This window comes from Maylandia zebra, linkage group LG10, assembly GCF_041146795.1.
Source record: "Maylandia zebra isolate NMK-2024a linkage group LG10, Mzebra_GT3a, whole genome shotgun sequence".
Lineage (NCBI taxonomy): Eukaryota > Metazoa > Chordata > Actinopteri > Cichliformes > Cichlidae > Maylandia > Maylandia zebra.
In genome coordinates, this window is record NC_135176.1 from 22,646,663 (window position 1) to 22,660,890 (window position 14,228).

The 14,228-nt window shown below is 39.3% G+C and overlaps 1 protein-coding gene across 4 annotated transcripts in view; it reads left to right on the forward strand.

Annotated features, from left to right (window-relative positions):
• The window catches only part of sh3pxd2b (SH3 and PX domains 2B), a 33,287-nt gene that overhangs the window by 11,807 nt on the left and 7,252 nt on the right, over nt 1-14,228 (forward strand). For 2 of the 4 annotated variants that reach the window (XM_004561720.3, XM_004561722.3), the window contains exons 4-8: nt 4,680-4,756; nt 8,500-8,591; nt 11,310-11,335; nt 11,705-11,740; nt 13,674-13,805. In XM_004561720.3, the coding sequence (XP_004561777.1) occupies nt 4,680-4,756; nt 8,500-8,591; nt 11,310-11,335; nt 11,705-11,740; nt 13,674-13,805 (363 nt within the window). The remainder of the gene's footprint in view (nt 1-4,679; nt 4,757-8,499; nt 8,592-11,309; nt 11,336-11,704; nt 11,741-13,673; nt 13,806-14,228) is intronic. The other 2 variants (XM_004561721.3, XM_004561723.3) reach the window with 1 other exon arrangement.

A 14,228-nucleotide genomic window follows, 5' to 3' on the forward strand; every position in this document is an offset into this window, starting at 1 on the left:
ATCCTTTATGAAAGGAAGAAAATCCTTAATGTCAACCCCACCCACATCTCCCCCACCAGGCTTGGGATGTGTGGGGGTTAGGGTTTTTTTTTTTTTTCTTTAAATGCCCATGCAAGTCTGGAACTCATTGAGAGAATGCTCATACAAAAACACACACGCATTCACCCCATTTGATGAAATCTAAGTAGGAAAGGAAGGAGAGGGAGATTTTTTTTTTTTTTAAAGATTGCTTTTCATACCATCCTTTTTACATCTAAGCACTGCATACTGATGCATTAAACATCTACATTGAACTCTGAGCGTGTGCTTCCTGTTTTTATTGCCTGAATAAATTTAGTGCCGCTGAGGATGGCACTAAAGTGCTGCTTCTTTGGTGCTGCTAAGGCACCACAAGTAAAGGTCTGATTGGACTCATGGACATTTGCATGGGACGTCCTCTAGGAATGCTGCTGTGAAGCTGTTTGCATGCTATATGAAGGTTTTTATCCTGAGTGGCTGAATACATGGAGATTCAAATGAAGGCCCATTACTAGCATCAGATCGGACCTCTGTCTGAGAGGGATCCCAAGCAAACAGTCTTCTGAACTGCACAGTATTCATTGACAGCCAAGGGGAAATAAACCCTAAAACATTCACTTACAAAGCAAAAGTCTGGAAAAAAGACGGGGGCCAATCTCACAAGGTACGGAAGTGGTTTTCCCTTTCTGGTTTGGTTTGTTCAAGGCCCCAAGTTGTTTTTACTCCTTGGTATCTCTGCATCAGCAAAGTGGTTTGTCAGTAAGAGTACACACTGTAGAACTTGTGCTTTCTTCTCTTTGACAAGCATTGACAGCATTTTTACTCTGAGGTCAGATTTTGGCCTTTGGAAGGAATATGTTAGAAGTCCAATAAATACATAACTTTATGTATTTTTCATTTACGAAGTCAACTCTTTATCTTTAGATAGATGGTGCCATCTTGGTTTTGTAGATTGATTAATAAATGACATAAAGATAAAATGATACATTTGATGTGTTAATCCCACCATTCAGAGTCAGGTTGAAAAATAGTGAAAATAGTGAAAACCTGTGGAGGAATGTGCACCTGTGTAGTAATTACAACATAGGCGCAAATCAGTATTTCTTCTTATACTCCGTACACGCCTAGACGTTGTGTTATTTAAAACCTTAGTGGCCAAGTCATTTTGTACAAGCCCGATTTAATTACAAAACAAAAATAAGTCACAGAAATATCCTCAGTTTTCTTAGCAACTAAAGTGATATAAGCCATGTCCAAGCAAAGTCCAGAAAATTTCCATGTAGTATGAAAACACGTGGATTTAGAACATTTTCTTTCACGCCGTTGGTGTGCATAGGTAGAGAATAGTATTTATTTTTTAAAAATTAAAAATATATGCCTTTTTGCTGCTTACTTAATTTATTTTTTCCTCAAGACCGACCCTATTTTTACTAAGTCCCGACTGTAAAGTCAAGTAAAATCCGAATACGGTCTCGAGTACACAGTTTTGTCACAAGATCCCAAGTCCTTTTGTGTTTTGTGAAAGTATAAGCAGCTCAAAATCTCCCCAAAAAGGCTAATTGGGTTGGTGAATGTAGTCATTAAGATGTGAGGGATTCTGAGAACAGCTTTCTTTGGGTGAGGTAACAATAACCTCTCTATGTATGGCCATCTTAGCCTGCCTTTTTTCTCCATCTAGTTTGCTCAGTTTTCCCAGGAAACAAAAGCTGTTTGATACTTTTGGTCACTACTGACTCTGAGATTTGCCAAAATGTCCACCGTGCCTCAGCCATGGCTCCAGGGTAGCAGCATTCCACCCTGCCCAAATAAGCCCTTTTCATCGGCTGCATCCATGAGCTGCCGTGCATACAAAGTAGGCAGTGTTGAGTCAGTGCTTCTCTCCTGACCCCAGAGAGCTTTGGAAAACCTTCAAGAACACTTTCTTCTTGAGGAGTGATGAGGGGAGGAGAAGAAGAAAGAGACAGAAATAGAGAAGGAGAAGTGTGTCTGAGGGTTGACTTTCAAATCTCTTTAGTTTTTCAGTGCTGTCCCGACAGCGTCCCCTCGACTGCTCTGGCAGGAGCTTGCCAATGCCATAGAGATTCGGAATGTCTTCTCTAATTCTTCTTCTAGTTAATCTCACTTGTAACAGTCTCCCTTATGTAGTATGATCTTGTTGTCCTTTGCAGTGTGGTAAAATATTAAAGTCTACTGTTAATCAGACCACGCTCGTTGACACTAGATTTCATGTCTTTATTTATTGTTGCAATGCATTTATCTGCAGTATGGGAAACAGTAGTAGCATAATAGTTAACAGCCTTGGTAAACAAACATTATGGATGCATTGCTTATTGTACACATTTTTAAACTCTGCCCAAACACTGAACCTGTGGGATTCACCGAGAGAGATGAACACACCATTTTTAATGTAGACTAAAACTTACAACTGACCGTTGGCATTACAGCAAAAAAATTGCCAAAGTTACTATGCTGTGGCTATCTATTAATTATGTACAGCTTCCATACTGTCCTCATGGGCATGAATGTCGTGACAAATTTAGGATTTTTAATGAATTCTCTGAACTGTTCTTTCTTCAGAGTGGAATGATTTTACAACAAAAATTGGGTGGACAAGCTTGTGTTTATTTTGGACTTTCTCTAATCCACACAGGGTCAGAAAGAAACGTATATGCTCAAATATATACATACATTCACTTAAATCTTTTTAAAAAGTGGTACTATTCTACAATGTCTTTTAACTTGACTAGATCAACTAATTGTTAGTGATCTTGACTGACTATAGCTTGTAGCTTGTCTATGCCAACATAAAAAGGATTTGTTTGGCAGCACTCATTGGATTGACCAATGCTCACTACAATGGGGAAAGTCCAAGGAACTCTGTGAAGATCTAAGAAGAAATTGGAAAGTTCTAAACAACTGCGGATTCCAAGATCATCAGTCAAATCATTCAAACAATTATACATAAATACAAGGTATTTGGATATACAGTATTACCACTTTGCCAGGGTTGGGAAGGAGACCCAGGCTGTCTCTGATGAGAGGAAATTGGTTGGGATGTTTCAGAACAACTGAGGAACCACCAAGACTCAAGCCTGTTATGAACAAGAAACTGTTGGACAACCAATTTTCAATGAAATTCAAATTCACTGACAGAGGCGAGGCTGCCGGACACTGGCGCCACCGGGCCCTCTGACCACCACCAGTAGGCAACAGGTGAAGTGTCTTGCCCAAGGACACATCTGGTAATCATACCAAATCACAACAACAGTCGCCTAAAGACGCTTTAAATTGTAAGGTAAAGTTAAAGTAAAGAGCCTACAATCATACAGAGAAAACCCCAACAATCAGACGAACCCCCCTTTACTTATTATTCCCTGATGGTTAAATTAATATCCACACAAATCAATTTTCCTTTTAACTGACATCATCCGCAGGTTGTTTTTTTTGTTTTTTTTTATATTATAGTAAGCTTCACTGTCTTACTTTTGAGCTTCCTTTTATTGTGTTATTTATACAATATCCTGGGGGGGTTTCCCATTTGTTTTGTCTACCACCTGAGTCAGCTTGTAGGTTGTAGTGAGAGCAGGGATAGTTTGGTAGGGTGTGGAGGTTGTTTCTTTGAACGATGGGTGTTGGTAGTTTTCTGTAAAATGTGCAAGATCTACTTTTTGTTTGGTGTGAAGTCACCACAAATATCTACTCCAGTCAGCAGTATACACTTGTACAACCTTTTATACTTCTGTCTCACCTTGGCCCTTCCTTTCATTATTACTTCTTTTCTTGAATGCTTCAGATTCACAGAACAAAGAGAAAAGTATTAGCATAAACAGTTTTAAGCTGCGTGGGTTAAAGAAGCAGCCACTTTTTTTTGTAACAATAGAGCTTTTATATATGGATGGATGGATGATGTGTCAGCAAGTCTGTTTCAAAAGCAAACACCAGGACTCCTTGATGGCGGTAATATTGTAATCTGTCACCTGCATTTAGGATCTCATTACATACACAACCTTTTGCCCTGCTATACTGTATTTTTTAATTAATATGTCTCAGTGTGTCTATTGTCAAATGAGAACGAAGAAAATATTCACTCTGAAGTTTTTCACATGCCTTTGAATAGAAAAGAGGGCTATTTGTAGCCCTTTCTTGTTATTGTTATGGTGAACTAGCTTGCCCGTGCCTGTGGTAATGCGTGCCTAGCGATAAGAATAAGGGAGCAGTGTTTAAACTGTCAAACGGGCACTCTTTGCCTGTCCTAAATCATTTATTAACTTGGAAAGGCCAGCTATTCACCCACCTCCTTAGCCTCCTCATTGTGCTGTCACTGTTATTGATGATGCGACTGTGTTGTGTCTGCATGCTAATTCACTAACTACATTTTGGGAAAAGCCACGGTTTTCACTGTCCTTCAGTCTACCTGCAAGTTTTTCTTTTAAGTCACTACTTAAAGAAATCAATCAAGGTTTTGTTTGGGTGGGGGTTTTTTTTGTTTTTGTTTGTTTCGTTTTTCAATATAGCTTTTGTGTATTTTATATGAACACTTGCTGTGGAAAAGATTAGAATTATTATTTTTTTCTAAGGTATATGCACATGTTAACTTGACGTATGTAAAGGTAGGTTGCAGTATTTAAGTTCCTAAATCTGATTTTCCTTGTTTGTTCCAGGAAAGATTCTGTTTAGGAGGAGCCACATCAGGGATGTGGCAATGAAAAGGCTAAGACCTATTAATGAATACTGCAGGGTGAGTATTCGTTATGCAATTCTCTACTTATGCTAAGCATCAACATATATACGTTATAAAATGCATTTGTCAAGAGAAAAGAAACCACAATCTGTGTACATTACATCACAGCTAGCTGGGTTCCCCCCCCGTTTTTTTTTTTTCCATCACATTCAGGCCCATTTTTAGTCGTCCAAACACATGCTTATATTAAGTAAAGTCAAGCTTGTAGTCAAACTACAGCATTTGCATAACAGAAAGATTTATACGTTCACTTTGTTGCAGCTTTATGAATAATGCTGCTGCCCTTGCGATCTAAATTGGCACTGTGCGGTGTGTGGCATGCTAAACATCCCGGAGCAAGTCTTTGTGACCGCAGGCATCCACTCTGCCGATGTGTTCTAAAAGGTCCCCAGGTGCTCTGTTGTAGACTCTGACCTTCCTGCAAAAAGAAACACGCCAAAGGAGAATTTTTCTCAAGGGATAGATGTGTATAAGGGGGGAAAAAAGTTTCTATGTAGCTAAATGAGAAGAGAATGTTGTTACACCACACAAAATGTAGGCCTTATGACCCCCTAGAGCAAGACCAGGGTGCAAGCATGCTGTAATGTATGTGTGTGTGTGTGTGTGTGTGTGTGTGTGGTGTCTGTTTTGTCATTTTGAAATACCGCAGCTCATTCCATAAGTGAAAAAAAGGATGATGCAAAACTTGTGCCTTGTCCAACCCATTACATTGCTTTTTACCAGAGAGATTATTATTCACTTAACCTCAAGAAAAGGAAAATCATGCAACTCTACATTCTCAAGCTCCACTGCAGATGAGGTTAAACCGTATAACTGCCAACAGCTAGCAAGTAATTGCTTCATTTCAACAGGAACGCAACCACCACAGCCTATATAAAATAATCATGATTGATGCTCATCTTTTTAGCCTCTGAAGTAAAGTCGAATAGCAGTTTAAAGATTTTCATCTTTCTCAGTGAGGTGCTTTTTTATGGATACATATCTACAAGGCAGATATCTTCTGGAGTTGTGGTGGTTGCCACAGGCAAAGCATTTTCCCGTTGCTGAGCTAGCTCCAGTCAGCATATCCACACAACCACGGGCTATGTTTTTGTTAAATTTTACAGGCGTGACTTGGGGCTTTAAAACATGCACAAACATTTCCTTATGTCTCTCTCTACCAAGGAAACTTTGCTTCTGACTTAGCCTGTACTCGCGCTTTTACGATTTTCAGCTGCCTTATATTTTAATTGCTTTACTTCTCTTACTCCATCAAGACCCTTGTGAAACCATTACGGAAAAAAAATTGCTTCCTAAGGTGGAACTGACTGGTCACTTCTTCACCAGTAAAAACGGCAATTCTTCAGGCCTGAGAGTAAAGCTTTTATGTATGATGAACAATGCAGAGGACCGAAGGGGCTCTGTGTCATCAGGGGTTAAAGGAATGTGCAGCTGGTAGGCAACATCTTTAACCACTTATGTGAACAATAAAGGTAGGGGAGGAAAGGGTAGAGTTGCTGGTTCATGTCTGAGGGTGTGGGTGTTTTATGGGAACGGCTGAGACAATTTCAGTGGAATTGCCACAGTCAAATTTGAAGTTGTGCAAATGTATGAAAAGCCATAAAATATACCTGCTTAGCATTATTGGTTTAAGGATGCCTGCCTTTAAAATGTTTCAGTGCATATAAGCTTTGCTAAAGTTATGTTTAAAGACAGAAGGGAAGCAGAGTGAGACTTAATGTGGTCCAGGAGTGACTGTGGCTCAGGAGGTAGAGAAGGGCATCTACTAACTGGAAGGTTGATGGTCCAATCCCCAGCTGCTCCAGTCTGCATGCCCAAAGGGTCCTTGGGTAATTGCTCTTGATGCGTTCATCAGAGTGTGAATGTTAGCAACACTGACTTGCAGTGAAAAGCACTAAATAAGAGTCAGTCCCTTTACCATATTGCTTTTAAATTCAAGCAATATGGTATCTGTGTCCAACACATTTGTTAGTGATTTAAAACATCCATCAGTCCTTTGGCAGTATCATACATGTCAGAGCTAAGCACTGCCAGCGAAGAAGTTATCGCAGTAGCGGTAAAAACAAGTCAAAACTTTACTGGAGGATCAAAAATGGCATTTCATCCACCCCCACATGTAGTCAGATTGACAAGGTACAACTTTGTTGTTCTTACAGAAGAGCTGAGTCATCTCTTCTGTTGTACAGCTGAGGCTTTGTACTGACTCATTTCAAATTTCCCTGGTTATGAAACCTTGTTTTTCATATTGGGAAGCAAAGTTGGATGAAAGGTTGGATTAAAAAAATAGAAAAAAAGAGATCACTGGGAAGGTCAAATAGCTGATAAAAAACAATCACATAAAACGTCTCTTTAGAGATTTATTTAGACCTCGCTTATACTGTGGAACAGTACAAAAATCACTTATGCAGATAACATGAGCATCAAGATTTTTTTTTTTAACATATGGCTAAGATGCCCTTTATTCTAATTAAACATTCACTATGTGAGAGCATACTATACACTGACCCACACTGCCACAGTGTATTGTACCTTCTGAGAGGTTGGTCTTGCATTTCCATTATATATTTTTCCTTGGAGAATACACACAAACACGCACAGACAGACACACACACGCGTGCAATTACGTTAATGCTGCCTTCTATAAAGAACACCCATAAAGTCCATTTGCCGTAATGTACCCTGAGCCTCCCTCTTGTCTCCTCCCTGGGGAGAATTGTAATGAGCGGTCAAGCCACATGCTCACACGTGGATGGAAATAAATCTAAGGATTGCATCCTCTGCAGCAGGCAGAGATTTTGCACTCTGACCTCAGTTACGGCTCAACATCCTGGGCTGCATGACTAAACGTTGTGTGGGTCCTCTGAAAGTCTTAACAACACAAGATTTTTTTTGAAGCCTAATAGTTTCGAAGCCTAATATTTACCATGAATCAGCAAACAGGAATGAGGACACAAATCTCATCTTTTCTTTAACACAAACATATGACAAGGAAAACATAGTGCATGGGACAAGGACACTCTGGTTACGTCTTTGGCTTCCATTCCACATCCGTCAGTCCTGACGTTACATCAGCACGTGTCAGAGAGTCCAGGAGCTAGGCTGTGCTTCCTGGAAGGACAAAGCTGAAACACTTAGGAGTATTAAAATTAGAGGTAGAGACCAGAAGAGGAATCTTGATGGGTAGCACTGAGCTGATCTTGCCAGCAAATGGAGGAGTTGCATATTTTCTTCATAGCTAAGAGGGATAGTCTCCACAAGGTCATTGATGGGAGTTGTTTTTTTTCTTCTGGTTTGCCACATCAAGCTGGTGAGGTGATTATTCGTTCTCCTGCTCCCCCTTTAGAGGGTTGATTGAGAGCAAGTGGAAAACAGCCAGATAAAAAAATTAATAGCTGCGCATGAGTAATGACTAATAAAGAAAACTGAATGTGGATGTTTGTCTTTTATCTGTTGTCAGGACTCATCTCTCTGCTGCCGGTGATCCTAAAAAGAGGAATAAAGATTTTACCAAAAAATAAAGAATGGAAGATTGTGATTTTGGGATTTTTTTAATACAGCTTTTGTTCTTTCTATTGGAAACCAAGCGTTGCAGGGTAAAATAAGTATGAGAACAGACATAAAAACTTGAGGCCAGGTCAAATGAACACCGTTTTTATCCTCTGGTTGACCTCCCTGTGCACTGAAGTGATTATGCGTGTCAGTTTGTGTGTCTAAGTTTCCTGAAATCTTTGTGCACGCAGGCCCTCATTCAGCTGCCAGTCTACATCTCCCAGTGCGAGGAGGTCAGAGTGTTTTTTGAGACCAGACCTGAAGACCTCAACCCACCCAAGGAGTGAGAAGCACACATGTACCCAAACACACCCTCACATATCTCCTTAACTATTAAAAACCCTTCCTCTTGTATACAATGGTAAATCATTGTTCCACTGGCTCATGGTATGCCATGTCCTGCGAGATCTGCTGGTAATGAACATTCATTATACTCTTTAATGAATATGATTTCATACTCCCGCTCAGCCTTCTGTTGGGGTTTTCTAGCAGAAACACACTTAATAGGTCCTGTTTTTAAAGCTGAGCTTGCATTTTTGCTGGAGCGGCGTGCGGACACCAGCCTCTACACAGCTGAGTCCACATAGTTTCTTGATAATCTCACTCTCAACACATTAGCGCAATATCCAGCACTAAAAGTAACGCAACTGTGTCGTTATTAAGCTTACATTTAGGGCTGTAGGGGTTATGGATGGCTGCCTTCAGCCAAACCGTAGACCCTAGAGATGTTTTATTTAATTAATAAATTTTGCTAACAGCTGCAGAAAGGCAGCGTAGTCATGTCCTCTCCGTCGAAACATCTTGACGTGTGTTGTCAGCTGTTAGGAAATCCACTAGATAAGGCCTGTGACTATATTTATGTATAAACCTATCACATCCTGATGTTTTATAAATGCCATAATGCCATTCAGGAGTGGCATGCACTGAGTGAGCAGCTGGGGGTTCACGCCCAAGGACAATTAACAGGACAAGAAGCTGTTATGAAGATTGAATGTGAAATGAGCTCCTGCAACAGCCTGCCATGTTGTCATATATAATGCGGACAGATTTAATCTTCCTTTGAAGTCTGCTGTGTGCTGCCGTCAAGTACTTTACTGGGGCCAGGCTTTAGGAAGACTGCTTGATTATATTTACTTCACTCTTTTGACAAGATGAGCCACTTTCAGTATAAAATGTGATGAACGTTAGCTAAATAACTGGAATTTAAAACAGCCCTAACTTGTGTGTACGTACTCTTACTTTAAATAGTGAATTCAAGTAAATTTGTGGGGGGAAAAGATCTCTCCCAAAACTGGAATTATCACAAGGATTTGGGTGTTATTTTCCACATGCAGCCCCTCTGTATGAAGAGTTTGCATTTGTGTTCTCTGATATTGGAAAACTTTTCACTCTATTGGTGGTATCAGGATAGCAGATCATGGCAACTGTAAGCTGATACCAAACAAAAAGTGTGTCTAAAAGTTTCCGAAGCCTGTCGGTGGAATATGAATCTATATTTATAAGTTATGACACCCAGTCCGCACTCTTGTTTGTTCTCACACATCTCCACATCTTTTTTTCCCCCTTTCTTACCTCGGGGAAGGTTGCCAAGGACCCATACTTCCCTACTCCTCATACAAAGCCCCAAGCATGTATCAGTAGAGACGGGGGAGAGAGAGGGAGATGTGATTCCTTGAGGCAGATGAATATAGGAAGGACCTTGGTTTGTCTTTATTGAAATTGGATTACTGCTTTCTGCTAGTGCAGCCTGTTGCTTGGCTGACTGACAACAAGGCTGCTGTACAGCAACTGTAGGAGAAGATTTATCATGGCCTATAAATCTACTGCAACGAGTAAGACATGTTATACTTTCTTCTTAAGAGCAGCAGAGAGGAGAGGAAAGGAGAGGACAGGAGAACTCAATTGTAAAGAGGAAGTAGATGGTCAGTGAGTAAAAAGGAAGAAAGAAGTACAGAAGAGGAAGTGTTGCAAGAAGAAGGCAAGGAAAAGGAAAGAAAATGCAAGGAAGATCATTATAGAAAAAAAGGACGTCATATAACCTAATCCAGAGAGAAGATTAGGCACAGGGAGGGATGGAGCGATTTTCTGTGAGCAGTTGTTTACTGTAAAGTTTAGTTTGAGGTTTCAAAACTTCTTCACCTTTATTCTCTGTATGAAAACAAAGTATACACATGCAGTGCACGCGCAGATTCATGTGTTGTAGTCCATTTAGTCGGTCGCCCTGAGTATTTCTTATTATAATACCCTAATTGGCAAGCTTGGGGGTAAACATTCACAGAGATGAGGTCTCTGCAATTAACAGTTCTATCAATCCAATAATCCTTTATGTGGCTGAGAGCATTGATGTTGATGCAGAGAAATGGACACAGAGTGGCTGCCAAGGAAAACAATCAAGGGAGATAAAGCAGTAGGTTGAGCAGACGTGGAAGATGTGAGATGGAAAAAAGGAAGGCACTGGTAGGCTATAAAGTAAGGGTGCGACGTTTAGATAATGAGGGACAAACAGAGCAAATGCTGAGCATTAGCCACCAGTGACTTTTTGAGGCATCTGGCCATTGAATCAGTTCCTGACTCTTGCTGTGGAGTGATGGTCTATTTATCTGGATAATGTCTAAACCAGACACAGCAGATGCTGTATTGAATTTAACATCAGCCCGGATTTTCGGGATCAGCTATCTCAAAGCTTTTTATTCACATTAGCCTGCGTTGCAGACATGGATCTGTTTTCTCCTGCGTGACAGTTTGTAGATCTGATGGGTAAAGAGCCTTTCTTTTTCTCTTGTATTTAATTCCTCCAGCAGTACACGTGTTAAATGATAGTGAGATTAAGTAGAAATGAATAATTGGGGATGCTGTTCTATTGCTGTTGATGTTTGTTTTTAAGTTATTTAAGTGGGACCTTCATGAGTTTGTGAATTATGTTAAATATTATTAGTATGCTGGTTCCATTCCATTTTGGTATGTATGGTGTGGTCATGTAATGTTTTCTTTTCTTTAACAGGGAACCCATTGGGAAGAAGAAATCAGGTGAGATAGCTTTGATTGTGTATTTGAAATGAAAGGTAGGTTAGTTAATCATGAGAATCTTGGCTTTTCTCTGATAAACTATGTATTGAAAGGAATAAAAGCAAGTCTTCAGTAATTACCTCTGTGTCATATGATAGGACGTTATCTCCATCTAGTGGTCACAGGTTGAACAAACCAAAACAATGACTTTATTAGAAGACATTCCTTCTATACTGATGTTACAGTACTGTTGAACCAAGAAACAAACATTGTCCTTCTCTGTTCCTCTTTATATATACTCTGTATCCCCTCAGTTCATCTTTTATTCTTAATTTTGCATCCATGTTATCTTTTTCAGTTTTCTTCTCCATTCATTTTCCTTTCCCTCAGGGTTTGTGGAGAGAGCAACTACTTTCCTAAAGCGAGGTAGTAAACACACTGTCATGCTTGGTCGTGCTGTGTGTGTAACCCCAGTGGGTCGTTAGTGGCCCGTCCCCCCTCTCCTTCCCTGGCCTGGGCAGGTGGGATGTGGCTCTGTTGAGGCTTGGGGCTTGCATTGGTTCTGTTAATGATAAATTGTTGGTGATTGACTTTTGGAACTGGTGTGGGTCATAGCTCAGCTCTATTTATATATGTTGTGTTGGTACAGGGTAGTAAAGTTATGCTCTACTATGAATGCATGACCCTGTATAGTAAGCTTGGTTATGCTAACAGCAATACATTGAATCAGGGAGTTAGAAATAGAAAAATTATATTTTAATCACTAGATTTAAAGATGCATTGAAATGTAAAGGATCGAAGAAGTTGATATTATAAAGGAATCCTTTAAAATTTATACCAGTATGTTTCAGGATGCCATTGTCATTAATTAAGAAATTACAATTAATAAATTTGTCATTTACATTTTTAAATATGGCTCTGTTTCAAATATATCAAATATTATGTTTAAGGTGAGCTAATTACGCTAACCGACTTAAATTGGTTTAGCTAGTGGCGCCATAGTGTAGTGATTTACAAATTTGCCAGAGATCTTTGGTTTGATCCTGGGAGGAAAAAAAAGGTTTGAGGTTTTGTTTGGAAAGGCATCTGGAGTAAAAAATGTGGAACTCAAACACACAATGACTAAGGGAATAGTTGAAAATAGCTTGTGTTAAAAATGACTAGTGTTCCTCCAGTTCTGCTTTAGAGAAATTTGCATTACTAATATTCAAATCTTTAACTAGCACAATGGAGAAATTGCAGATTAAGCAGTACTAAATTTGGCTTTAATCAGATTATTTTCTTAGCTAGCTGCTGCTCACTGAAGGAGGCTAATGTTAACGTATTTTTAAGCTGCCCGATCAAGAAAATCTATTTTGTAATTACTGTACATACTTAATGTTATTATTATTTTGTTATTTTAAATCTGAACTTTTTGTGTGCCATAAACGCATTACTTTAGAATGTGTTTGATAGCACCTTCAGTGATTAGCATGCTGCAATTTATGCTAATGTCCCTTCATCGTGCATTTTATCAGTCAGCCAAGTTTTAGTGTGTGCATTTTTACACAACAAACGTCAATAGAAAAAGCAGAGTTGTTAGAGTTTTTATTTATACATTTTTTTAACAGTGATTATATTGTGAGCCCTCGTTTGTTACTTTATTTTTTTAGTGATGTAGCGCTAACATTGGTGGTGGGTCTTAATGATGCTGGTTTGTTTCTATAGACGTCACAGTCATGGTGAGAAATAAATTAACCATCTACGCTTTTCAATCCATCCCCTTCACTCCCATTCTCCAAATCTTCCTTTATTTCTCTCTCAGCTCGTTGTTTCCCCTCACGCTCCTTTCCAATCACGTACACTGCCTCCTCCGTCTGGACTCTGAGGGAATCTCAGTAATGTACATAAGCCCCCTCTAACAAAAAAACTTTTTACTTAATAGCTTTTGCACAAATTGCGACCTTGGAATTATTCTTGGCATTTCATCAAAAGGCAGTTTTTTTTCCTCCCACTTAGCCTAAAATTGAATTCTGGCTGTTTTGTAAAGGCCTGCTTAAATTGGGTTTTAGTGAAGTTATTCAAAGCCCATATAAAGTCTGACATTTTAAAAGGTCATATTACATTTGGTCAATGAAATGCAAAACCTTTAAAGGTCAATACCTTAAACCCACACTGATGCAATCTTATAATTCCAAGTTCATGGACAGTCCTTTGATATTATGCACATATGAACAGAGCTCTTCAGCGAAGAACAAAAGATATTGAGTGGAGGCTTTTCTCGCATTATTGAGATTTCATTCGTGACTCCCCTAAGAAAGATCAAAGAAGATGTGCTAAACTTCTGTTATGATTTTTTTTTTTATTCTTCCCTTAATAGGAGACTCCTCCTCAGCAGACCCTCTTGTACTCGACCAGTATGTGGCAGTAACAGACTATGAGAAGCAGGAGAGCTCTGAGATAAGCCTGCATGTGGGGCAGGTGGTGGAGGTCATTGAGAAAAATGAGTCTGGCAAGTTTCATACAGAATTAGAACATATATTCTGTACATTTCTCTGATGTTTTCATTGTGGCAGATTGCTGCTTTCACTGTTCAGCTAACCTGTTACGTTAAGTGTTGATGTGGAACTATGCAATTACTTGAAACATTATGGGGGTTTGTGGGATTGTTGCTACTGCTGGACTTGGTCTGTTGCCAGCTATTAAGGTCGAGTTAAATAGGTTTGCTAAAAATACTCAAGAGAAATAGCAGTTGATATATTAATAAAAATATATATTTTAAAAACCTCAGAGTATGCCAGTAATGTCATCTTGTTTTGTAAATCATAGCTATTTATTAACTTTTTAAATTAATTAATCAAATTACTAAAACAAATAGTCATTCAAATATCGGAATATCCGCAATGGTAACATGTACACCCAAGAACAGCGGTCC